Here is a 27,446-nt window from a genome sequence, read left to right on the forward strand (position 1 = left end):
CTTTTTTTTACAGACTTTTCCTCAGTTTTCAACACTATCAAGCCTAGATTTTGGTTTATAAACAAATACCAGCTAAACTAATGACATTATTTTATTTTAATATTATTCTATTTTATGTGACAGACAGACAGACAGACAGACAGACAGACAGACAGACAGACAGACAGACAGACAGACAGACAGACAGACAGACAGACAGACAGACAGACAGACAGATAGATAGATAGATAGATAGATAGATAGATAGATAGATAGATAGATAGATAGATAGATAGATAGATAGATAGATAGATAGATAGATAGATAGATAGATAGATAGATAGATAGATAGATAGATAGATAGATAGATAGATCCTTTAATAATCCTTTACAGGAAATTACAGTGTCACAAACAGCGTATGGACAGACATAACAAACACACATTCCCTCATAGCTAAAATATTAATTAATTTAATGTACAAAGATAAAATAAGAGTATTTGAATTAACAAACATTTTTAACTTATAGATATCATTATGAAACTTTGCCAGTTGATTACTGAGATTTAAACTATTGTTTTTTGTATTTTACCACTTTTTTTTTAGAAATGTTGCAAAAATGATGCAAAGTTGGCAATATGTAACTGATTATGTGTACATTTGCAATTGTATATCTTTAAAAATACCAAAAATCTAGATGTTGGATAAAGCCAGAGTTAAAATCTTTATTTGATTTTACATCATATAAGAGTCCAACTTTTTTACAGAACAGATTTGGGATACCGATTTTTTTCATTTTCTAGAACAAAAAATACTATCAGGTACAGGTATTAAAAATGCATTTTCTGCATGTTTTTTTAAGAACAAAATGTATCATAAATCAGACGATTAACAACATATGAACAAATCCTTCTGTAATAGCCTAATATGGATAATAGATAACAGTTTAAACTATTTATAAAGCCTTTGTGGCTCGGCCATTCTGAAAATATTGTTAACAGATGCAAGGAAATATCTATTAAGTAGCATATGAAACACAATATGCAGAGATTAACCAGATAATAAACTCCTCAGAAGGTCATTATGATGCAGATGGGGAACATGATGAACCTCAGTGTATTAGCATAGTCATTGTGAGCATGTGTATTATGGGATGGTGCTGTAGTACTGTTTCTAATTAGGAACTGACCGGCTGCTTTTTTTCTATTACTAAATGTTTTACAGCTGAGTATTGGGGCCAGGTTGAGGAAAATAAATAAATTATGAAAATAAAGTTGCATCGTTTTGTAGGTAACTTGTGACTTCGATGTTTTCTTGAAATACGACTTGATTCTCGTAATTCAATTTACTTTATTGACGTGATCCGTTGTGAATCTGTATGTAGTTACTATTCACATATCTTAGGAATTCTTTGAGAATACACTGTTGATGCTCAGAAAATAAATTTAACTTTTTTAGTATGAACTGAAATCCTATATTTCTCTCTCTCCTCTCCCGTCCATAGTCCATTGATAAAGTCTGTGACAAAAATGTGTATTTATTACTATCTATATGTATATCTGTATATCTGTTTCTGTACGCTAGTTGCTGCTTAGTTAACAAATTTAACTTTTTTTACTATAAACTGAAGTCCTATCTCTCTCTCTCTCTCTCTCTCTCTCTCTCTCTCTCTCATCCCAGCCAACATGTCGGTCTCCATGGTCACAGACTCGTACACGTCCATTGATTGGTCCGTGGTCTCCGTGACGACAGCGGGTACGAACGTGACAAACCGACAGCGTGATGCGGTGCTGGCGGTTGCCGAGGTGATCGTGCTGGCCGTCATCCTGGTGATGGCGTTGCTAGGTAACGGGCTGGTGCTGGTGGTGTTGCTAAGGAGACGACGACATCACAACAATCCGCTGCACCAGTTCATGCTCAACCTCTGTCTGGCCGACCTTGTGGTGGCACTGTTTCAGGTAACACACACACACACACACACACACACACACACACACACACACACACACACACACACACACACACACACACACACACACACACACACACACACAGACACACACACACACACACACACACACACACACACACACACACACACACATTGTCTTACGTCACTTTTGGGGAATTTAAATAGATTTACATTCACTAAATAGCGATATATTATTTGATATACACACAGAAATATAAGGAAAGAATTTAAACCCTGCATTTGACCTCAAGATCATGGCTTCTTTCTTTTCTATATACTTTTTATTTAGTGATAAGAGACATAACAGGCTTAACAACAAAAAATACCCAAGACAGGACAGAGAACAACACTTTGGGTGACATGACAGGCCGTGGTAGGAACAGCGATTTAAAAAAAAAGTAGAAGAAAAAAGTAGAGGCAAGGCTCATTAAACTGGTATGTAAACAAAGAACCCCACTGAGCTAGCAACACGCCTATCAACAGAGCCTGGCCTGTGTATAACACACACAGTAGCCTAAGGACAGATTTTGTCAAAAAGTGATTGTGACAACAAGCATTCTCCAGAATGACTGACTCCACCTTAAAATGTTTCTCCCATAAAGTCACAAACACACACACACACACACACACACACACACACACACACACACATGCACACACACAGTCAAACACACACACACACACTATAAATAAATATAAAGATGATGGTGTTACAGTCTAAACACTTTAGTTTGGGTTGATAACACAGGGAAACGAAAACTGAAAACTTGTTTTGATTAACACACCCACACGGTCAAACACACACACACACACACACACAATAACACACTCACACTCACACACAATAACACACTCACACACACACCCTCCCTCTCACCCCCCTCTCCGCTCCCTCCCTCAGGTCTTGCCTCAGCTTGTGTGGGACGCTAAAGGCCGATTCCCTGGGCCAGACTTCCTGTGTCGCCTGGTGAAGTACCTGCAGGTTTTGGGGATGTTCGCCTCGTCCTACATGATCGTTGCCATGACGGTGGACCGGCACTACGCCATCTGCTGCCCCCTGCAGGCGCACCGCAGCGGGGCCACGCAGCGCTGGAACAGCTGCATCCTGCTGGCCTGGGGGCTCTCGCTGCTGCTCAGCCTGCCACAGGTAGAGGGGGGGGGAATGCTTATGTTATAAAAAAATAATAATAATGAAAAAAAAAATAATATATATATATATAGGGGAGAACGGGGTAATCTGAGCCACTTTTTACATTTGCTCCCCTCTAAGCGAGCTAAAATGATTTATCACTAAAATTTACACATTTCCCATTAATTCAGGATGTTTCCTAGAAATGGGCATTAGCAGAATTTTTTCAAGACAAAGGGCAGTGAAAATATGATTGTTTTAAAAAAAGTTGTCATGTGGCTCACTTTACCCCAGCTGTGGGGTAAACTGATCCACTTACTTTTTCCACTCTGAAACTACCATAACAACACATATTGTAACAGTAAGAATCCTGAAAGCTAGCCACACATTCCAGAACTAATGTCGGACTTGTAAAAGAATGATGGGGTTTGGTCAATTACGCAAAGCAAATTTTCTAAACACTTGAAAGTAACTCTGAACAAAATCAAATACAACATATTATAATTCAAAAGGTTTTAATAAGATTCAAATGAAAGATAGAACCAGTTAGATTAGAACACAGTCTGGGGGTCAGAACACAGGACCCTTAGAGCCAGCTAGTGTCTTGGGGGTCAACGCATAGGAAAATCAGAACCAGCGAGAACAGCCATGGGACTCAGAACACAGGAGAAGACCCAACTGGATTATAACATCAGCCTGTCATACTCTACAACTAGGCCTACTCTACATTCCAGCCCTGAAGGTTACAGGGAAAGACGAGAAGGTGCTCTTTCCGTGTGGTTGCCCCAGGTCGTCTTCCTGGTGTATTTCCTTGGCATGATGGCTTTTCTACAATGTGTATGACATTAAAATAAAACATATGTCATGTAATATTACATTAAAATATGTTTAAGACTAAACTTAACTTGTGCCTCATGGTGGGGGAAAGTGAGACAGTGGCTCACTTTCCCCCACAGCATTTGGCTCACTTTCCCCCACCACCACAATTTGAGAAAAAACTACCTCTCTTAGCATTTCAGGCTAATCTTCAGTTATCAGCATCACATGGTTTCATATGTTGGTAGTTCATCAACACGTATGATAGAAGTTTTTCTACGTGAATACATTTACTTTGGCACAACAGTTGACTAAGTTGACAGCAAGAAAATTTACTTTTACATGCAAAATACCTATTTTGGTGAAAAAAACATGCTTACCACAGCACCATGAGGTCCTCTCTTTCAGGGCCATGGTGAAATGAGAGGGGCTTGAAAACATATATCTCACATGACCACAAATGTTTTCCGTTGCCTAGATACAGGGGGTGGCTCACATTACCCGATGCCTCAGAGATATATATATATATATATATATATATATATATATATATATATATATATATATATATATATATATATATATATATATATATATATATATATATATATATATATATATATATATATATATATATATAATCCTAGCCCAATTCTTCTACATAACCAAGTGAGAAAATCTGATGAATGATTTAGTACTGAAACAGCATCCTGGTGGTTGGTCACATATGATGCTATTGTATAGACAGGGAGGGGAGAATTAATCAAAAAATTTGAAAAAGAAAACACTTGAATAAAAATAAAAAGGCTTGTGATGTATTGTTTAGAGGGTGGGGGGGGGGGGGGGAGAATGCAGAACAATTATCTTAAAATACAAAAATAAAACACACACTAGACCAGTTTGAAAAGGGATAGATAGAATCCTGGTCTTCTTCCACATAAACAAGTGCAAAATCTGATGAAGGATTTACTTCTGAAACAGCTGCTTTCTGGTGCCCTGGGGCCTCGCTCCTGCTCTGTCTGCCACAGATAAGGGACAGGGAGAATAAAATACATTAAAAATTACAAAAAATAAAAAAAAATTGAATAACAGCAACAACAAAAAGCTTGTGATGTAGTGGTTAGAGCGTGGGGGGGGGGGGGGGCGTGTCCACCTAGCGGTTTTTTCGGGCGCTAAACGCTTGCTGTGGGCTCAGGAGTGTGTCTTGGGGCGTTTTTTTCAGGCGTTTTATGCGCTGGTAGAGAGAACGCTGTGAGCGGGGGAGAAAAAAAAGCTGATCGTCATCTCTTCCACTGCCAATGTCAGGCCTATTACTGGTTTTCACTGTTTAATACAGCACACAAGAGACCAGTTTGAAAAGGGATAGGAAGAATCCTGGTCTTATCAAGTGCTTCCCTAACTATTAACTACAGGAACAGCTGCATTCAGATGGCCTGGGGCCTCTCGCTGCTGCTCAGTCTGCCACAGGTAGAGAGAAGACGCATTACTTTACTTATTTAGCCGACAATATTATCCAGAGTGACTTCCAATGAGTGTTTTCAACAATAGAGGTACAAACTCAGAACCGCAAGAATGGCACAAGTGTATTAGCTTCAAATAAATCTTCTTTTTTGGACACAGGGAGATTAAGACAAGTAGGGTGACAAAGGGTAGGCTACATATTTTACAATTGTGTGTGTGTGTGTGTTTTTTTAACGTACTGTTATATTTATCCGTTGTGTTTTCATGTTTTTTTTATGAGTGCTTAATGTACGCTTCCTCGTTGATGCAAAACCAATTGCCTACAGGCAGTGGCGCAAAAAGTGTGTATGCACTATATGTGGCGCCGCACTAGAGGGGCGCCAAAGCGATCGGGGGAAAATTATTTGGAGTCGGCATTTTTCTGTATTTAACAGTGTTTGTGTAAATGATATGATCAATAACAGAAGCACGTCAGTGATAAGGCGCCCCCCGCTCCTTCGCCTCCTCCTCCCCACACTATAGGCGCTCCAGTGCGCGCCCCCTCGAGCACGCGCTGGAGCGCGAGAGCTTTCATTTGAATCGTGTTGTCATCTGATGACAGGGACCTAAAGTTGGAGAGGCAGAAAAGAAAGCTCTCGGGGGCACATGAAAAGTTGAGGTTAAGTTTGTCTTAGTTTCTGTTTCCAATTCACTGAACAAGATGATGAATTCGCTTAGATGAATGACAAAGAGATATTTGAAGGTCCTGATCAGACAGTAGATAAGATTCCCAGGTAGTGTAAACTAGAACAATAGGTTTTTCTTTGGAGCTATGAGTGTAACGACAAAAAAAATGTTTATGAGGAAATGTTTTCTGCGGGTGAGCTGCAGGGCTTATGTACATGTATAGTGTTTGAAGTATGTTGTGCAATGCTAAGTATGATGTACAAGGCTAAGGAAGGGGGGGGGGGGGGAGGGGGGCACCACAAAGCATCACAATTCAGAATCCCCCAATGCATTACAATCCAGGATCGGTTTGAATAGTGTGTAAGTTACAGAGAGAGAGAGAGAGAGAGAGAGAGAGAGAGAGAGAGAGAGAGAGAGAGAGAGAGAGAGAGAGAGAGAGAGAGAGAGAGAGAGAGAGAGAGAGAGAGAGAGAGAGAGAGAGAAAGTGAGAAAGAGTATATAATAGTTTATTGTAAGGGAATTTGGTGCGATAGATTGGTGGCTATTTTTTTTGTCTTATTTATGCCAGGTTGTGAAAGTCAAGCTGTTGCCCCCGTAACCTTAATCCGGATAAGCGGTTGAAAATGATGAGGTTGTGGAAATCGGTTTGGCTGGTGTTTATCCCACTCAAGCAGTTTTTCAGTTAACAGCATCTTGTAGACGACCTCAGTGGACTGTCTGACCTCTGACATGATTGAGAGTTTATCACAAATTTATAATATGTTGTTAATTCAAATACTCTTTGTACATAAAATTAATTAATATTTTAGCTATGAGGGAATGTGTGTTTGTTATGTCTGTCCATACGCTGTTTGTGACACTGTGATTTCCTGTAAAGGATTATTAAAGGATCTATCTATCTATCTATCTATCTATCTATCTATCTATCTATCTATCTATCTATCTATCTATCTATCTATCTATCTATCTATCTATCTATCTATCTATCTATCTATCTATCTATCTATCTATCTATCTATCTATCTATCTATCTATCTATCTATCTAAATAGTGTCTTGTTGCCAAAATTAGCAAAAAATAATGGTTCACTCTTCACTTTTTTTTTCTCTTCCAAATCTGAAAATAGTTAGCGGTCATATTTTGCTGTAAACAGGATGAAATAACTTCCTATTTTTCCTCAAAAGTAAAAAATAATCTAATCCAGAGATCATGGTGTTTGTGAGAAATCTGAGAAAGCAGAGGGGTGGGGGGTGGAGGCTTCTTGACCGAGATTCTTTGAAACTTAAATTTCATATTTCGTTCCACCCAATAAATTTCCACAAAACAAAACATTAGATGATTAAAAACACACTTGATTTAGTCGCTTCAAGACAAGTTTTCTTGCTGAATCTGACAACATGAGGTGGGGGGTCTGCGGTGAAATAATAGCCATCTTTCTTTCGCCCCTCCAGGTTTTCATCTTCTCGCGGTCGGAAGTGGCCCCAGGAGTGTATGACTGCTGGGGGACGTTTGCCGAGGTGTGGGGCCTCAAAGCCTACGTCACCTGGATGACCATAGCTGTCTTCATCCTGCCTGTGCTCGTCATCACAGTATGCCAGGTAAATACTGACGAAAACAGACTTATTCCATTTATTTTGGGCCTTTTTTTTTTCTCAATTTGACGTTTCCTGTGCAATTTCCACAGAAGAGTTCTAGGGGGAGAGAGAGGAAATAATAAGAGGATGAAGTTTTATTTTAATTTTTATTATGCTCTCGAGAATAAAGATGAAATGCAATGATAAGATCAAACTCAACAGGAAAAGAGTGTGGTAAAGTTGTAAGGATGTCGACAGATTCAAACTTCCGGGATCAACGACTCATAAGCAAAACGTTATTAAAACCCAAGCGATTCCTCTTTGCTATCGTCACAGGACAGACAACGGGCTACAACCTTGTTTTGACTGAAAGCAGACGTCCTCTAAGCTCCACTAATAACATTGCTCTCTACGTGCACTTGTTCAGCAGAATGTAAGATGAGAGCACAGTGACCGTCGACAGAGGGCAAACACTAAAGAGCTAAATATTCAATACCTTCAATCTGATACAGTGCAGGGCAGTTGTTAGTGGAGCTGAGAGGACGTCTATTCTTGGTAGAAATAGGGTTTGAACAAAGATGCATCATTTGTGTTTAAATAACGTTTAGAGTTATTGACCATGGAAGTTCTAAACTGTCAATATTTTACCAAATTTATCCCAGTCTTGAACTGTATGCTAAGCCTGAAATGCTAGTTTTTTCTCAAATTGTGGTGGTGGGGGAAAGTGAGCCAAATGCTGTGGGGGAAAGTGAGCCACTGTCTTTATTTACGAAATTTAGAATTAATTCTCAAAATTCTGTCTTCATAAAAGTACATAATATATAAGGCATAGAGGCTCAGTCCTCAGTCCACAGCAGACCCGGGTTAGAATCCAGCCCGTGGTCGTTCTCTGCATGTCATTCCCCTCTCTGCCCCATTTCATCTCTGTCTCCAAAACTATCCAATAAAGCATTAAAAAAAGCCCCAAAGAATAATCTTAAAAAAAGAAAAAAAATACTCATCTCATTTCTTTCTATCCTTTGGCAGTAACACTTGTGATAAGAGAAATACATCATTCATCAAATGTGACAAGAGAGATATAGCATTTTTCTTCTCACGCACTCTTTAAACTCTTCCATACTATTCCTCCCAGGTCCGAATCTTCAAGGAGATCCACACCAATATGTAATTCCCCTCTCTTTTAAATCTAAGCTGAGAGCATTTCAGACCACCTCTTTTACTTGTAGTCGTTTTTTATGATTTTTAATTTACTTGGAACTGTTTTTATTATTATTTTAATTGAAAACAGTTTTTTCTGATTTTATTTGATAACAGCTTTTTATCATTTTAATTTTTGTCTATATGTTGTGAGTGTATTATTGTGAGTGAACATGTGACTTGTTGCTGCCTCTTGGCCAGGACTCCCTTGAAAAAGAGGTTTTTAATCTCAATGGGACTTTCCTGGTTAAATAAAGGTTAAATAAAAAAAATTAAAAATAAATCTGCACCATTTCATCAAATCTATCAAATAAAGCATAAAAATTCCCCCAAAAAATCTCAAAAAAAAAAGTGCATACTAAAAAAACACCCTCATCTCATTTCTTTCTATCCCTTGGCCCTAACACTCTTTTTACTATTCCATATTTTTCCCCTTAGGTTCGAATCTTCAAGGAGATCCACACCAGCCTGTACCTGAAGTCAGAGCGGCGCCTGTCCCCTGCCTCCCTGCCCCCCTCGAGACGGGACAGCCAGAGAGGGGGTGGAGGGGTGAGATCCAACCCCTCGCTGGTGTTCCATAACTCTGGGACTCACAGCAGCTACGACCCGGCCTCCGCCTACCACCAGCACATGGCCATGGATCCACTGCGCTCCAACAGCATCACGTCGCACTGTGAGACTCACACCTACACAGCGGGCACACACACACACACACACACACACACACACACACACACACACACACACACACACACACACACACACACACACACACACACACACACACCCCACACACACGTACACAATCACATATTCACACTAACACATGTAGCTGTCAGGATAGAGCTTATTTTAGATTGTGGTAATTTATTCTATTAGAGCAAAGTCTGTTTTACACATTTCTGTCCTGGTAATCTTGATGAAATAAAAGGCACGCCGATTCATTAAAGGTGAAGTCAGTGAAATTCGGGAGTTGGTCACTATTGGTCATAATCATGGAAAAAAAGCTGGTGTTAAAACGCAGCCCAGGCTCTGTAAACCGGCATTCATCCAGGAGCAGTAAGTTACACACCGAGAACAAACTGCTGTAGTTACTTAAAGGTGCACTGTGTAATATGACATCATCTAGAAAGTTCTAGAATGCTCCCTGGGTAACCCCACCCCTTTTGAATAATAACAGAAGCTACAGTGGCCTTCAAGGACAAGAACAATTCTAAATTCTAAACAATGCACCTGATGACATTCCAACCAACAGACTTGCCTGCTCAATGTACAAAATGTAATATTAATATTTGTAATTCTCTGCTAAGGAGGATAATTCAGATTATTGGCAGAGCTGATTTTACACCAATGAGGACATATTTATGAATGAGGATATTGATTTTAGCTAATAAATTACTTAAAATGTTACACAGTGTCCCTTTAAGATATATATTGTTTTAATTCTGTTGTGGCTAAGGTTATATTCCTCCCCATTTGTTGCTGTTAATCACATGATTATCTTAAAGATTTTCTTCATTGACAAATGTAAAAAAAAAAAAACAAGCACACTGATTCATAAAGTCCTATGCTGTACTGTCTTTATAAAGAAACTCATCCATTCAGAGTAATTTTACTAAAATATCTCAATAACTATGTATACAGTAGAATGGATTGATATTCAGTTTGGTACAGATATTAATGTCCCCCTCAACATGAATTGTAATACTTTTCATTTAGCGCCATCATCTGGTCAAAATCTGTATTTTTTCAAGCACTTCTTCATACTGGCAGTACTAACGGTTTTGTATGTTTTTAAATAATTATATACACCATGTTAATCAGTGAGCTTAAGATATGCTACTAGATGCTGTTTTCTCCTGTTTCCAGTCTTGTGCAAAGCTAATCTAACGGTTTCCTGGCAGTTGCTTCAGATTTAACATACGGACATGAGAGTGGTGCCATTATTTTCATAAAAATTTTTTGATGAGTGTATCTCTCAAAATGTCAGACTATTCCTTTAAAGTGGTTTTCTACTCAAAGTGATTCTCTGTGCTTTTCCAATTGAACTTTGATTAAAGTATTTTTAAAAAACAATCAGGGAACAGCACACATTGGGACATGAATGTTCTCGTTTTAAGTGGAGACATTAAGAATAGTTAAGGTTAAACACAGCGGGCAAAAACGTGATTTCTTTTAAAGGCCTACTTCACCGGTTGGAATATGAAGGTGTATTGAACTCGGAGATCCTATGAAGTATAAATGTGCAAAAAAAATTGAAATCGGATCATCTTAGCCTGAGAAAAGGCAGAAAGAGTGTTTTATGATCTCACTGTCTAACCCTACATTTCTGTGATGTCACAGAAAGAGAAATGTAGGGTTAGACATTTCAATTTTTTTTGCACATTTATACTTCATAGGATCTCCGAGTTCAATACACCTTCATATTCCAACCGGTGAAGTAGGCCTTTAAGCACTGGTCAATTTTGAGATTTTTGGCTAGTTTGCTCCACAACATGTATTTCTATCATGCAACTAACTCCCCAAATTACATAGTTAAAAGGATATTGTGGATCTTGGTTTACATGGGCTTTAACATTGGTACTGTGCTTCTGTATGTGTGTGTGTGTGTGTGTGTGTGTGTGTGTGTGTGTGTGTGTGTGTGTGTGTGTATGTGTGTGTGTGTGTGTGTGTTTATGTCTCTGTGCCTGTGCCTGTATGTGTGTGTGTGTGTGTGTGTGTGTGTGTGTGTGTGTGTGTGTGTTTATGTCTATGTGTATGTATATATGTGTGTATATGTGTGTGTGTTTATGTCTCTGTGCCTGTGCCTGTGTGTGTGTGTCTATGTGTGTCTGTATGTGTGTGTGTGTGTGTGTTTATGTCTATGTGTATGTATATATGTGTGTATGTGTGTGTGTTTATGTCTCTGTGCCTGTATGTGTGTGTGTGTCTATGTGTGTGTGTGTGTCTATGTGTGTGTGTGTGTGTGTGTGTTCCCCTCTCAGCGGTGCTTCAGCCTGACGTGCTGCCCGACCCGTTGGCGCCCCCTGCTGCCTCCTGCCCCCCTCCTCCCAAAGCCCTGTCGTCCCGGGTCGGAGGAGAGATAACGGCCGCCATGTCGAAGACCGTGCGCATGACGCTGGTCATAGTGCTGGTCTACTCGCTCTGCTGGGCCCCGTTCTTTAGTGTGCAACTGTGGGCCGCATGGGACCCCAACCCACCACAGAACGGTGCTTATAACTCACACTCACACACACGAAATGCACAGGCACTCACACACGAACGCAGGGGCATACACACACTCACACACACACACAGATATACACCACAGAACGGTGCTTATAACTCTCTCACACACACACACACACACACACAGAAGTGCACGCACGTACGCACACACACAGATATACACCACAGAACGGTGCTTATAACTCACTCACACACACACGCACAGAAATGCACGCACGTACGCACACACACACAGATATACACCACAGAACGGTGCTTATAACTCTCACACACACACACACACAGAAGTGCACGCACGTACGCACACACACACACACACACACAGATATACACCACAGAACGGTGCTTATAACTCACTCACACACACACAGAAATGCACGCACGTACGCACACACACACACACACACACAGATATACACCACAGAACGGTGCTTATAACTCACTCACACACACACAGAAATGCACAGGCATTCACACAAACGCAGGGGCATACACACACACACAGATATACACGAACACATGCACACACTCACTCACTAACTCACTCACTCACTCACTCACCCACACACTCACTCACTCACTCTCACCCACCCACTCACAAAACAAATTCATATTCCCTGGATAACTGAAATCCAACTTGTCCTCCGATTTTCTGTCAAAATTGGTCCATCACACAGAGTTTTAAAGTCTAATAGCAGCCTTGAAGTCACGAGTCACGTTTTCCATATCATACTTTTGTACCTAAATGACATTTGGGAGCACTTCTACCTATAATGGAATGTTATTACAGTGTGATATTGCCGCTTTCATTGAGTACATAATCTTAATATTTTTTCCAATACTGAATTTGATCAATTATTTACGACGTAATTTCCGCCACCACCACCACCACCTCTGACATTTACAAACCTCTGTCTGTCTGTGTGTGTCTCTCTGTTTGTGCGTGTGTTTATCTGTGTGCGGTGTCTGTCTGTCTGTCTGTCTGTGTGTGCGCTGTGTGTGTGTGTGTGTGTGCATGCGGTTTGTGTCTGTCCGTGTGTGTGTGTGCGCAATGTCTGTCTCTGTGTCTGTGTCAGTGTCTTTGTGTGTATGTCTGTGTGTGTGCCTGCATGCTTGTTTATGTGTGTCGCGCTTGTGTGTGTGTGTGTGCGATGTCTGTGTCTGTGTGTGTGTCTCTGTCTGTGTGTGTGTGTCTCTGTCTGTGTCTGTCTGTCTGTGTGTGTGTGTGTGTGTGTGTGTGTGTGTGTGTGTGTGTGTGTGTGTCTGTCTCTGTGTGTGTGTGTGTTTCTCTGTCTGTGTCTGTCTCCGTGTGTGTGTGTCTGTGTGTGTGTGTGTGTCTCTGTCTGTCTGTCTGTCTGTCTGTGTGTGTGCGCTGTGTGTGTGTTTGTGTGTGCATGCGGTTTGTGTCTGTCCGTGTGTGTGTGTGTGTGCAATGTCTGTCTCTGTGTCTGCGTGTGTATGTCTGTGTGTGTGTGCCTGCATGCTTGTTTATGTGTGTGTGTTGCGCTTGTGTGTGTGTGCGATGTCTTTGTCTGTGTCTGCATGTGTGTGTGTGTGCGATGTGTGTGTGTGTGTGTGTGTGTGTGTGTGTCTGTCTCTGTGTGTGTGTGTTTCTCTGTCTGTCTCCGTGTGTGTGTGTGTGTGTGTGTGTGTGTGTCTCTGTCTGTTGCCTGTGTATGTGTGTGTGTGTCTCTGTCTGTCTGTCTGTCTTTGTGTGTGTTTCTCTGTCTGTGTCCGTCTCTGTGTGTGCGTCTCTGTCTGTGTCTCTGTGTGCCTGTCTGTCTCTGTCTGCCTGTCTGTCTTTGTGTGTGTGTGTGTGTGTGTGTGTACAGGTGCAGTCTTCACCCTGCTGATGCTCCTAGCCAGTCTGAACTCGTGCACCAACCCGTGGATCTACTCAGCGTTCTCCAGCAGCGTCTCTCCAGAGCTGCGGCTGCTCTTACTCTGCCGCAGACACTCACAGCGCCGCGGGTCCTTCCCCAGCGATTCCACCACCACACACACATCCAACTACTGAGGAGAATACAGACAGACAGACAGACAGACAGACAGACAGACAGACAGACAGACAGACAGACAGACAGACAGACAGACAGACAGACAGACAGACAGACAGACAGACAGACAGACAGGCAGGCAGGCAGGCAGACAGACGGACAGACACTCACAGCGCCGTGGGTCCTTCCCCAGTGACTCCACCACAACACACACATCCAACTACTGAGCAGAATACACACACACACGACAGACAGACAGACTGACAGACAGACAGACAGACAGACAGACAGACAGACAGACAGACAGGCAGGCAGGCAGGCAGGCAGGCAGGCAGACAGACAGACAGACAGGCAGACACACAGACAGACAGACAGACAGACAGACACACACACACACACACCTAACTACTAAGCAGAATACATACAAAACAACTGACACACACACACAGACGGACAGACAGACAGACAGACAGACAGACAGACAGTCACAGACAGGCACAGACACACAAACAGAGGCATACATACACAGAGAGACAGACAGACAGACACAGAAAGACACAGACAGACAGGCACAGACACACAAACAGAGACAGACATACACAGAGAGACAGACAGACAGACACAACGACACACACACAACACGACGGACACAAACACACACACACAACATGACACGACACACACACACACACACACACACAGTCAGGGGCAAAATCCTGCCATGGGACATCTACTGTAAATACAACAAGTATGCACTTCTATGCATGGACAATTAACTTGTTGGCAGAGCCGGCAGCGCTACCCGTTAAGGCGAGACACTTCAGGCATGAGGTGTGTTTTTTTTGTCACGCACAGGTCAATTTAGAGATGTTTTTTTTGTCTATTTTGCTTCCATAACATGTCTTCTTTCAAGCTAGTGTAAATAAAAGGTTCACAATGTACATTTAGGTGTTTATTTGACTAAACCTTGTCTGTTTGCGTCTGTATATTTCTCTTCCATTTTCAACAGCCATTATCTCAACTTTAGTTTTTTTTCATGCATATACTGTATAGCCTATGTATCAACATCTACTGCACTTACATCAACTAAACTTTCCATAATCATTCCCAGCACTATTCTGAAGGTTATTACAAAAGGATTTGTTCATGTGTTGTTAATTGTCTGATTTATGATACATTTTGTTCTTAAAAACATTCATAAAATGCATTTTTTTAAAGATGTACATAGTATTTTTTGATTTATGAAATGAAGAAGGTACATATGTGTCCAAAATATTTTCTGTAAAAACGTTGGATGCTAATACGTGTGTTCTTGTTGTAAATATGAAATAAAGATTTTAGCTCTGGCTTGCTCTGATATCTAGATATTTTTGGTTTTAAAACAAATATACACATAATTTGTTAGATTTAGCCAAATTTGTATATTTATTGAAACATATCTGAAAAAAATTGTAACAAAAATAATATTTGGAATGTAAGTAATCAACTGGTTTAAGTTTCATGATGAATCTACTGTAGCCTATAAGTTAACATCCCCATGGTAAGTTAACCCTATTCACCTGCAGTGTCTCGCCTTCAGTAATATTAACATGGTAACTTGCCATGGGGATATTATTCAATGGTAGTAAGTCATAATTATGAGAAAAAAATTGAAAATTATTATCTTATCAATACCTTTTCATTCATTAATTACGAGTTACATTGGGATATGTTTTATATACAAGGCAAAGTTTTTATCTTATTTTTTCTAATTGTTTTCACTGGCTGAAACAAGCTTCTGTCCTACCATAGCATTGCAAGATCAATCAAGAAATCAGAATTACAAGTATGTAGGCTACATGCTTAATTGTACAATTTGTTAAACTTATTTACAATACACAAGTTGGTTCAGAGCCACTCATAGTTTGACATATTAGCAAATACACACTTTCTCGTAAGGGTGTTATAATTAGATGAAAAGATATATCACTATTTTATCTGTCCATGAATTCAAATAAAACATATGAAACGTAATAGGCTAAGAGCTATTGGAGCTAACTTTGGCTACAACGTATCATACGGTTAGCTTAGCAAAACGACTGAGAGAAGAGGGGGGGAGGGGGGAGGGACGGCAACAAAAAACAACAGAAATGCAGCTACCAGCACCTCCTAAGCTCATTAAGTATCACCTTATATCGTCTCATTCTTAAAAAAATATCTAAATTATTCAAAAGACCATTTTTACCTACTATATTATACCTCAAGTCTTTACCTGACAATTTATTCACGTTGAGCCGTTGCCAAGCGACCAACCGTGGCTCTAGCAACTGCTGCTCTCATCCAAGAAATAGTCCGGTCCATAATAACCCAACATAAAAACGTGGAATGTACGTTTTTTATTATATTTAGTACGATTACACAAACAATAAACAATTTGGTATTTAATTCAAACACTTAATAACGTCTTATATATGGTTTGTTTTACTTCTAAAAATCTAAAAAAGGTGCCTCAACCAAGAAACTTATCGTCAGTTTTTTAAATTTTTAGTACTAGCCTATTTGTTTTGTATGACCTTTATTTCAGAGGAATAAAACAAAGATAATGTTATGTCTAAATTGGTGAGATTTAGAGTTGGTGGTAGAGTGTTAGCACATTTCTAACAATTTAAAACTAACCTAGCCTACAACAGGTAGCTTGGCAACAAACTGATGTAGCCTACATATATGCCTACATTTTATAAATTGTAAATAATGTTATTCGTGGGATTTCTCAATTTTTCTGCCGATATACTTAATTCATAGACAGAACAGAACAAAAGGACAAATGCAAAGAAACTGTTTTAAAAACTGTTTATTCATTCTCTCACCATTCATAAAAACACTTCAAACATACACACATGAAAACATCTATTTGCATCTAAAAAAATAAAATAAAAACATTTACGTTATTTTCCAGAAACTTCTAACACAATGATTTGTTCCGTTATTTTTTTAGTTTTTTAAACACAAAAAGTGGCGTGGCTGTACAATACCACTTATTTTAAAACGCTCTGCAATGAAAAAACACACTAAAAATCAGTGAAATGTTGTAGTTGCAGTTCAATTTTAAAATACTCATCTTGAAAAAGGCAAAATGACTGAAAGGTTTTAGTTAATTTTGAATCAAAATAAAGTGTATATTATAATCCCATTATGTGGTAGGCTCCAGTGTGCGGTAACTGAGGGGAAATCAGGGTTTAGTGCGAGGGGAATGTGGACACACTCAAATCCTTCACCTTAAAAAATTAACCTGTCCATTCACCTGAATAGAAATGTGTTCCATATTAAAATGCTGTAGATAGCTGGATATTTCTGATATTTCTAAAACATTTTTTTACCAACAATAACTTCAAAAATGAAACCATACATTTTTGTAATTAATTGGTTTGAAAACTAATACTTCAATTTGGTCATGGTTAAATCACCAAAAACTCTTGTCAGACAAAAAAAGGGGGGGTTAGCATTATGCTACAAGCATAGCATGAGCTAAACCCCTTTTTCGACACATCAACACATTCATTATTTCATCAGCTCCCTAGCTGTTGCCTTGTTCAGACAATTTAGGGATTTGTTTAAAAAGCGGATTAATAAAGTTAGAACAATTTGAATTTTATGTCCAGATAATGCAAAATATGAAGCAGGTCATATTCTTATTTTTTTTTTATTATTGTCAACAAATCCCAATGAGGAAACATAACTGTAGGAAAGGGTTATTTAACTGCTCAATTTAAGCTATTGAGCTATAGAAATATAGAGTATAGATTGTCTAATAGGGAGAAGAGAATGAATGAATAATATTGGGGAAAATGTAGGTTAATGTGATATCAAATAATTTTAGTTTTTTGTCCTTTCATGAGATTTGTTGACAAGTTTAAAAAATATCCCATTCTTTATAGTATTTATTTATTAAGCTCAGGGTAGACATTATTTCCACTGCAAGAAATGATCACAGTCCAAAACATTTCAATTAAATGTCTATCATAAAAAAAATTGAAACTTCCTTCAAAATAATTGTTTCCATTTTCGCAAAAAAAGAAAAAAAGCATTTCCCATCAAGCGATATTAATCAGAATAAAACATTACAGTAACAACATCTTTCACCAAATAGTGAATTGTTGAAAAACCTTCTTTATATTATATGACGGAGTATTTGGGCCAGGTTGAAAAAATAAATAAAAAAAACAAGATTTTCAACAACAAAAGTCATAATATTAAATGTATTTTTTTTTCCCCTCAACATGGCCCTAATAATCCATTGTAATATTCCTATAAGAGAAAATAAAGAAAGCTTATTTAGGCTGAAGTTTCAAGACAGAAACTGTCCCTCAAACAAAACGTAAGCTGTAGTTGATCAACACATAATTGAGTATATTTGATCAACTCTTTTCTAAAACAACGTGGATCCGATATGACACATTCTCACACACAAACATCAACATGTTGATACTGTAGTGGCTACATTTCAAACTAAAGAAATGATGAAACCTAGCGCTAGAATTACACACACACACCTCTCTCACACACACACACACACACACACACACACACACACACCTCTCACAAACACACACACACACACATTTTTCCTTTCATCTACATTTAAAACCCATTAAAAAGGATTACACATAGTCCGATTGCCATTATACAATGAGCTAAAATAGACTTTTTTTTTTTTAATTACAAAAGGTTTGTTGATATAACTGTAAAACTAAAATGTGTTATTCAATATTCACAATTTTAAAAAGCAAAACTAGGGGGGTTCTCCGACTTACGAAAAAATATGATCGTTCGTGTGACAGTTTTTTTTTTTCCTATTTTTCGCCACATTCACATAGACACACAATAAAACTTTCGATTTGATACAATCACGGACTCTAGTTCCCCCATAAAAAAATATTGTGTTGTGTTCGAATCTAATACTGTGAATGATCTCGGCCTGCTGGTTAATACACAGCAGAGAAATCTGTGTCGGTTTTTTTTTTGTTCAAATGTCTCTCATCTGTAGATCATACACAATCTCTCATACACCCACACAAAGTGCATACTATTTATGTAAAAGCACACCATTAAAAGTGGCTCTCTTCACTGCTAGCATTGTGACCTTCAAGTTCTTCCTACTTCTCTCACAAAAAATGTCCTACATTTGTTTTAACGTCCATATTTTCCTATACATTTGTTTGTTTAGCTCATTTGTGCCTCATTTCATTGCTTAAAAGGGTTTTATCTACTGTGTCCTTGTGTGGTTCGAACCCTTCAAATTCCTTTCCCAGAATTTTTTATTTTTTTGTTGTTGTTGTTTGCTCTCTTTCGCATAAAAACCTGAAAAATGTCATTGACCACACCCTCTGAATTAACATGTGAACAAATTAACAGATTAACTGTGTCGACAGTAATATGAATCTGTCCTTTTCAACGTATGTCCAGCACTTGCAAGGTGTGCAAAAATAGTCTGAGGGAAAAATGTAAAATGAAAAATAATCTCTTTGACTGAAGCGATAGTCGAGTGTGTTCGTTTCTGTGCATGAAACTCTGAACATTTAAACGGCAACTCTAGACCCTGAGAGTAAAAAGTCCTTGTTAGTTTAACTGGATTTTTTATCTTACAGTCACTCTGTCTGTTGTGCGTCTGCCTGTGTGTTCACATACGTTATATATGTGTGTGTGCGTGACTCCGACAGTTCACCGAAGGCACGTTAAAAAAAAATAAAAAATAAAAAAATACAGGGGTGTGACAAAACCGCAGTGACAAAACCGCTTGGGGTCGGCTAAAGCTAAATGTCTCACTTGTTATTGATAGAAGTAAGTTCCATGACTTCAGGGATTGTGTACAAGGGAATTCTCACTCACTACAAAGACAGTGTGGTTGGAGTTACTGCAACTATTGTGTGTGTTTCTATTAAAAGTGGAGTCAGTGATTCTGGAGAACGCTTGTCCAAATCAGTGAACATCTCCTCATGATCCTATAATTACCATGTTGCTAGCTACGATGGGCCCCTTTTTGTTAACATACCCTTTGTTTACATACTTGTTTACAGACCCTAGGCGATGTATTAACACTGTATTTCTTAGTGCGCACACACACAGTACGGACAGGCTAGAAGATCATGAGGAGACATTCACTGATTTTGACAAAAAAAATTCTCCAGAATCACTGACTCCATCTTTAAGTGTTCTTCAAGTCCTTTCTCTCTTTCACTCTCCTCTACACCATGTCCTCATCCATTCTGGCGATTCTGGAGACCGCTTGATGTCAAAATCAGTATGTTGCTAGCTACGGTGGGCCCCCTTTGTTTACATACCTGTCTACAGAGTCTGGGCTGTGTATCAAAACTGGATTTTTTTTTTCACTTCTCGGACACACAGATACAGACAGGTATCAGATCGTGAGATGATGTTGCTGAAGACTCACTTTTGTTGCATTGGCCTTTAACACAAGTTGAGACTTTGACACTCCTTTTTTTTCTCATGTATCTTATATGTTGTTTTGTATTGTATCTTGTACAGCACTTTGGTCACCTGATGTTGTTTTTAAATGTGCTATGGAAATCATTTTGACTTTGACTTTAAGATATCCATTTTTTCCAACAAACACTCTCCAGAATCACTGACTCCATCTTTAACTGTCCTTCAAGTCCTTTCCTCCTCTACACTGCGTCCTCATCCATCCGGGCGACGTCATCCAGTGTAACCGCGGCGACTCCGTTGGTCTCCGCCGGCGACAGAGGATCCAACATGGCGGCGCGCTCTTCCTTGGGCTCCAGTCGCTCTCTCTTCTCCTCCTCTTTCCTCTCTCGGTCCAGCAGCCGGTAGTTTATTCCCATCCCGATGAACAGAACCACACTGGCCACGATCAGGATGATGCCACACGTCATGTAGGTGTAGTCGTAGCTGGCGTAGTAGTTATAGAAGCTACCTGATGGGGCACACAGAGAGAGAAAGGGAGAGAGGGAGGGATAAAAATGTATCATTTAACTAGTTTTTTAACAATATATTTATTAACTTTTCCCTTAAACACAGGGCAGTTTACAGAAGAAGACATTGAAATGACATTTAACTTTCAGATGAAATTAATTATAGAAGCTACCTGGAGCACACAGAGAGAGAGAGAGAGAGAGAGAAAAAAAACAGTGACTATACGGACAGGTAGCATATTGTGAGGAGATAGTCACTGTTTTAAAAGAAAAAGTGATTTTAACAACAAGCGTTCTACAGAATCACTGACTCCACCTTTAAAGTTATTGTGCCTTAACAAATACAACCCTTCTCTTTTTTCAAGATTCCAGATTTAAAGTGTGTATTGTCATATGCATAATAAGAAGCCTGTTCTCAGTAATGCAATGAAATTGGTGCTATTGGATGTCTTACTTGTTAGGGGAGGTCCCAGCAGCACGGGCCCACACTCCACTATAGTGACCAGTCCCACCGCGGAGGAGAACCTATTAGGTCCAACCAGATCCATCAGCGTCTCAAACAGCACCGCGCTCAGCCAGCCGAACGCGAAGCCGAAGAAACAGGCGTAGATCACGAAGCCGGTGTAGTCCGTGGACATGGGCGCAAACACGTGACACACTCCGTTGAGTGTCACGGAAGCAGCGAAGAAATACTGAATCCTCGGTCGAACGTACTTGGTGTTGGCTAGCATGCCCATGGACGGCCGCGCGAACATATCCACGAACGCCAGCACGGACAGCAAGAACGCCGCTTTCTCCTTGCTGATGTCTTTGCTCTTGGCGAAGTTTGAGAGGAAGACTAGCGGAGCGAAGAGGCCGAAAAACATGATGACGTTGCCGCCCAGGTAAAGCAGGAAACCGCGGTGTTTGAATAGCGTCAAGTCGATGAAGGAATTGACGGTTTGAAGGCAGGTTTTCTTGGGCGCTTGCTGTACTGCTCCATTGGGCTCCGGTGCGGGTATTGCGGGCGGTTGGGGTTTGGGTCCGATGGGGCGCATGAGAGAGCCGGCAACGCAGCAGTTAAGCAGAAGACCTCCCAGGATTAGGAAGCTGCCTCTCCAGCCAAACTGATCGTACAGCCAGGAGTTGATAGGAGCCAGAGTGGACAGGAAGACGGGGCTGCCGGCCATAGCGATGCCGTTAGCGATGGGACGACGGTGGTAGAAGTATTTACCGATCATAGTGAGAGCCGGGTTCAAGTTGAACGCAAGGCCCAGACCTAGAGAGAGAGAGAGAGAGAGAGAGAGAGAGAGAGAGAGAGAGAGAGAGAGAGAGAGAGAGAGGGAGGGAGGGAGAGAGGGGGAAGGAAAGGAAGGTTATTAAATTGATTTGAATACATATATTTCAGACATATCAAAAATACAAAACAAAATTAAATATTTCTATCTGATTTCTATTACTTGTTTGGCTTAATATAAAAAAACATATTTTACGGCCATTATCTCAACGGATAAGAAAAACACATGTATACATTTTTTTTATAAAGAATGTATAGAGAGTGTGTTGGAAAAAATGTAACCTGTTTAAAAACTACATCTGGCACAATTCACATGATCGTTTTTAGTTTATAAAAAGGAATTTACACAACCAAACAGCCAGTTTAATTTCCCCACTGTCTGTGTTTACACCTTCAAAAAACGGCATACATATGTAAATATATGTTTACATTAAGGCATAAATTGGGTAAATCACTGACCTTTCGCCTTCAATACATGTTATTTCGTGTTTAGTAAATTGACTATGGACATGGGTAACACACATACCTCCTATGACCCCTATGAAGAAGTAGAGCTCCTGCACAGTGTTGCAGAAAGATGCTGCGACCAGCCCCGAGCCGGACAGACACCCACCCAGCATCATGATGGGACGACTGCCGAACTTATTCACCAGGATACTGCTGACGGGACCTGGGGAGACAGAGGAGGGAGATGGGTGAGAAGGAGAACAATAAATAAACAATATGATACATTGGGATAAATTTGCCTTTTTTTCCTGTAATTTTTGTTGTTGTTTTATTTCTCTTCTGTTTTCTTGTTTTTTTTATAAGGCGTTTGTTTGTGTGTTTGTTGTTGTGAACAAAAAACTGCAATAAATATATTGTGAAAAAAACAATATGATAAAAAAAACAAGATAAATAATAATAATAATATAATAATAATAAGCGTTGCATTCTAGAACTTTCTAGAACTTTCTTGATGATGTCATATTACACACTGCACCTTTAAAGGGGCACTGTGTAATATGACATCATCAAGAAAGTTCTAGAATGCAACGCTCCCTGGGTAACCCCACCTCCTTTGAATAATAACAGAAGCTACAGTGGCCTTCAAGGACAAGAACCAATCTACATTCTAAACAATGCACCTGATGACATTCCAACTATGACACTTCACTTCCAAAATGGCGGCGACTAGGCCTTGGTCCAAGGTATGGAGAAATATGGACATATATGAGACCATTTCTAAGGGGGAAAAAAATAATTCTAAATGTTCTTTTCAGCTATTATGCACTAAATTAAATGTACTTATGGATATTATAATTACTTTCTACAAAATCTGCTAGGAAATAAAACCCCAAATTCTACACACTGCAGGTTTAAGGAGAGTGTATCAGGCACTCTTTTGTATATCAATAAATCTAAATAAGGAAACTGTGCAAATGAAAAGTTAAGGGAAATAATCATAATGTACAGCCTTATGTACAAGTGTAGGAAAAAGTTAAAGGTCACATATTATGCTAAATGCACTTTTTAAATGTGTTCTAACATATCCATGGGTCCACGGTGTGCCTAGAGACTGCCAAAATATTTAAAAAAATAACAATCTCTCCTTTTCTCACTCTCCCCCTTTCTGAAACCCCCACCCCTCCCCCCAATATACTCCAGTCAGAATTATCCTCGTTTCTGACCTCAAAAACTGGAAAGCCAGAAGCTTCCACTGTGCAGCCCACACCCCTATTTCTTATTGGTCCACGGCCCTGACAGACAGAGGGCGAGGCGTATCTGGCTTCGCGTCCGGACAGGGGGCGGGGGGAGCTCAAAGATTGTATATTTACGAGGGGAGCTGCAGCTCTTTTTAAAAAATAGGCCATTGTGAGATTAGCTGAACATCAGCAAAGTACAATAAATTATCTGAAAGTTTTTTTCAGCAAACAATTAAAGAAAAACGTATTAGGGACCACTAAGACCATATAATATGGTGTATAATAGAACCGAAAAGTATATAATATGGGAGCTTTAACTAAGGGGAAAGTACAGTGTAATTACAATAAGTCACCAACAGATGGTGCTATGGGGGTACAAATCAAATGACCTTACAGCCTATGATAATGAGTGATGGATGTTACATGAAGGAGAGAGGGAGGACAGAGAGGGAGGACAGAGAGGCAGTGCTTGGTATGAAACCGTTCACGTCACAGTCAGAGTAATGTTAACCAGCTGATAACATACGGAGAGATAGAAGAAACAGCAAATAGAAGAGAGGAAAGGAGAGATAAGGATACAGGAGATGAGAGAAGGATGCTTGAAGGTTTACATAAGTATTTTCCTTTTCTATTAATATATATTTTATTTTTAGGTTTACATAATATCTCTGTTAAGGTCACAACACATGATGTAATAAAACAAAACAATAAAACTCAAATTGTAATATCTCCTCGATAATGTAACAAAATAGAGCATGCTTTTTTGGGCGATCCAGACCCAAGTTTCGTCACTTTACGTAATGTCTTTCTTTTTCCCAATTCTACATACTACAGCTGACCATAACACGTATGTAGTGTGCATTCAGTATGCTACTATTGGGACATACTTTTACTTATTTATTTTGTCATAACATCGCGCCTTGACCTTGCCTCTCTAGCTTATATATCTGTCTCATTGCCAGTTGTTTTCAGTCGGAGGCTCCGTAAATGTGATGTCACTTCCGCTGTGCAGTGGATTGTGGGTCAGAATCGCCCCAAAAAAAGCTGCTGATTTCCACACTAAAAGTTACACCCACATGTTGTAAAGGACATCTGTGTATTTTTAAACATGCTGCATTTGACGGCATGTATTATGTATTGGGACATCCTAAATCTTTTCCCGTCATACTAAATAGCAGGGAAGTATGGGGGATTGGAACGCAGGGCTGGTGTTGGATGGAGAGAGGTATGTAGCGAGTGAGTGAGTGCGTGAGTGTGTGAGTGAATACTTGTGCATCCACAGCCTACGGCCTTTTGTGATCAGCTGCCAGGTTTCAAGGGCAAAGCCACCATGGTCTGCCTGTGTGTGTGTGTGTGTGTGTGTGTGTGTGTGTGTGTGTGTGTGTGTGTGTGTGTGTGTGTGTGTGTGAAGGGGCTACAGCTTGGGAGAAAATGGACGCTGGTTAAATGTTAAAGGGATAGTCCAGTATTATTTAAGTGGGGTTATATGAGGTACTCTCTCTAATCTGCCATGTTGCTAGCTACGTTTATACAACCTACGATGTATAAACACCAGATTTTTTTCAAGCGCACACACAGTACAGACAGGTGGCGGATCATGAGGAGATATTCACTCATTTTGACAACAGGTGTTCTCTAGAATTGCTCACTCCACCATAACTAAAAAAATGAATATCCGTTCATTTGGAAGCTACATTTTTTACGGCTTTAGTTTGCCGCCAGAAAGCCTTTTATTTATTCTAAATAGTCTAGATTGATAGACTAATTGACTATTTGTTTGAGCTCTAGACATAGTATTGAGTGTTTAGGTCTAAAGAATGACCCCCTCCCTCCTTCACACTGAGCTGCTGTGTAGATGCTGCTGGTTGTTACTTTGTATTCAACAGAAGTGTGTGTGTGTGTGTGTGTGTGTGTGTGTGTGTGTGTGTGTGTGTGTGTGTGTGTGTGTGCGTGTTTAGACGCTGCTGGTTGTTACTCTGTATTCAGTCCCGTGAACCTCCAGCCTTTAGCCTCTAGCCATGAGAAGACCCATTCATTCATAGAGAGACTGGCACACAACTCAGACACGTGGAAATGCCTGCACTGTCCTCTCCTCCTTCCCTCTGTCCTAGTCTCCTTTCCTTGTCTTTCCTCTTTCCTCTCTCCTTGTTCCCTCTCCTAAGACCTTTAGTTCCTTTCCTCTGTCCTTGTCTCATCTCGCCTCCTTTTCTTTTCTCGCCTTGTTGATAAGAGAGTTGATAATGTATTATATATTATCTGTGTCTCAAGGAAACCTACACACTTACACTCACAGCTCACACACACACACACACACACACACACACACACACACACACACACACACACACACACACACACACACACACACACACACACACACACACACACACACGTTGGATTGGAACGCATTGCTAAGTGTCTGTGTGGTTTCTCTCACTGAGGGTCTGGCTGTCTGGCACAAAGCCCTTTAGTCTTGCCGTGGGTTGCCAGGTTTGCAGTTGGTGGGTTGCCATGTTTATGTTTAAACAGGAGATATAAAAGAATCTCACACACACACAAAAACAGAAACACACACACACACACACACACAAAACACACACTCTCCGTCTCTCTCTATCACACACACACACACACACACACACACACACACACACACACCAGACTGCAGCGTTTCCCCTAACCAAACTAAACCTCTACAAGGACAGGAATGAATCTGCGTCAACACTCAAGCGTTCATAAATAAATGAGAAGCGACAGTCTTTGTTGGCTGTGGGGCTCAACACAAAGAGACCAGTGAGTGGAGTTCTCTGAGATATTATATAAATGATTTGTTACACACACACACACACACACACACACAAACAGACAGACGGACAGACACACACACAGACAGAGAGACACAGACATACAGACACACACACGCACAGACACAGAGAGACACAGACACACACAGACACTGACACATACACAGACGTACACTCTCACACAGACACACACACAAACACAGAAAAACTCACATTCACACACACAAACACAGAAAAACTCACACACACACACACACACACACTCTCTCTCTCTCTCTCTCTCTCTCTCTCTCTCTCTTCTACTGAGAAAGAGGTAGCACTGTCCTTAGTTCCCCAGTTCACACTGACGCAGCATCTGCATCGAGTGATAAAAAAAATAAAAAAACTCCTGACGAATAACCTCAGCTGTGATGTCACGTGCTTCTTTAAATATAGCAGAGACACTTTTGCTTGTTGCTATGCAGTGCAGAATCAAAGAGTTCCAGAATGTATTTTACGTAACATTCCTAATTTCTTTTTTTTAGAATTATTCAGCCATTTTCAAAAAAATTCAGAGCACAGCAGCTGGTCAAAGTCGAAGTCAAAATTATTTCTATAGCACATTTAAAAACAACATCAGTTGACCAAAGTGCTGAACAAGATACAATACAAAACAACATATAAGATACATGAGAAAAAAAAGTTAGGAGTGTCAAAGTCTCAACTTGTGTTTAAAGGTGCAGTGTGTAATATGA

The 27,446-nt window shown here is 39.9% G+C and overlaps 2 protein-coding genes across 2 annotated transcripts in view; one reads left to right on the plus strand and one right to left on the minus strand.

Annotated features, from left to right (window-relative positions):
• LOC307252772 (vasopressin V2 receptor-like) overlaps nucleotides 1-14,217 on the plus strand; it is a 28,616-nt gene extending 14,399 nt beyond the window's left edge. Inside the window, exons 2-7 of the mRNA XM_080030552.1 lie at nucleotides 1,659-1,936; nucleotides 2,852-3,097; nucleotides 7,474-7,620; nucleotides 9,232-9,490; nucleotides 11,778-12,002; nucleotides 13,854-14,217. Of these exons, the coding sequence (XP_079886678.1) occupies nucleotides 1,664-1,936; nucleotides 2,852-3,097; nucleotides 7,474-7,620; nucleotides 9,232-9,490; nucleotides 11,778-12,002; nucleotides 13,854-14,038 (1,335 nt within the window). The 5' untranslated portion in view covers nucleotides 1,659-1,663 and the 3' untranslated portion in view covers nucleotides 14,039-14,217. The remainder of the gene's footprint in view (nucleotides 1-1,658; nucleotides 1,937-2,851; nucleotides 3,098-7,473; nucleotides 7,621-9,231; nucleotides 9,491-11,777; nucleotides 12,003-13,853) is intronic.
• A 5,992-nt stretch (nucleotides 14,218-20,209) lies between these two features.
• LOC307253452 (monocarboxylate transporter 1-like) overlaps nucleotides 20,210-27,446 on the minus strand; it is a 34,709-nt gene continuing 27,472 nt past the window's right edge. The window contains exons 3-5 of the mRNA XM_080031507.1: nucleotides 22,750-22,893; nucleotides 21,402-22,205; nucleotides 20,210-20,949 (exon numbers count right to left, since the gene is read on the minus strand). Coding sequence (XP_079887633.1) covers nucleotides 20,681-20,949; nucleotides 21,402-22,205; nucleotides 22,750-22,893 — 1,217 coding nt within the window. The 3' untranslated portion in view covers nucleotides 20,210-20,680. The remainder of the gene's footprint in view (nucleotides 20,950-21,401; nucleotides 22,206-22,749; nucleotides 22,894-27,446) is intronic.

Source organism: Ammodytes marinus, assembly GCF_949987685.1.
Source record: "Ammodytes marinus genome assembly, chromosome: 7".
NCBI classification, from domain to species: Eukaryota; Metazoa; Chordata; class Actinopteri; order Uranoscopiformes; family Ammodytidae; genus Ammodytes; species Ammodytes marinus.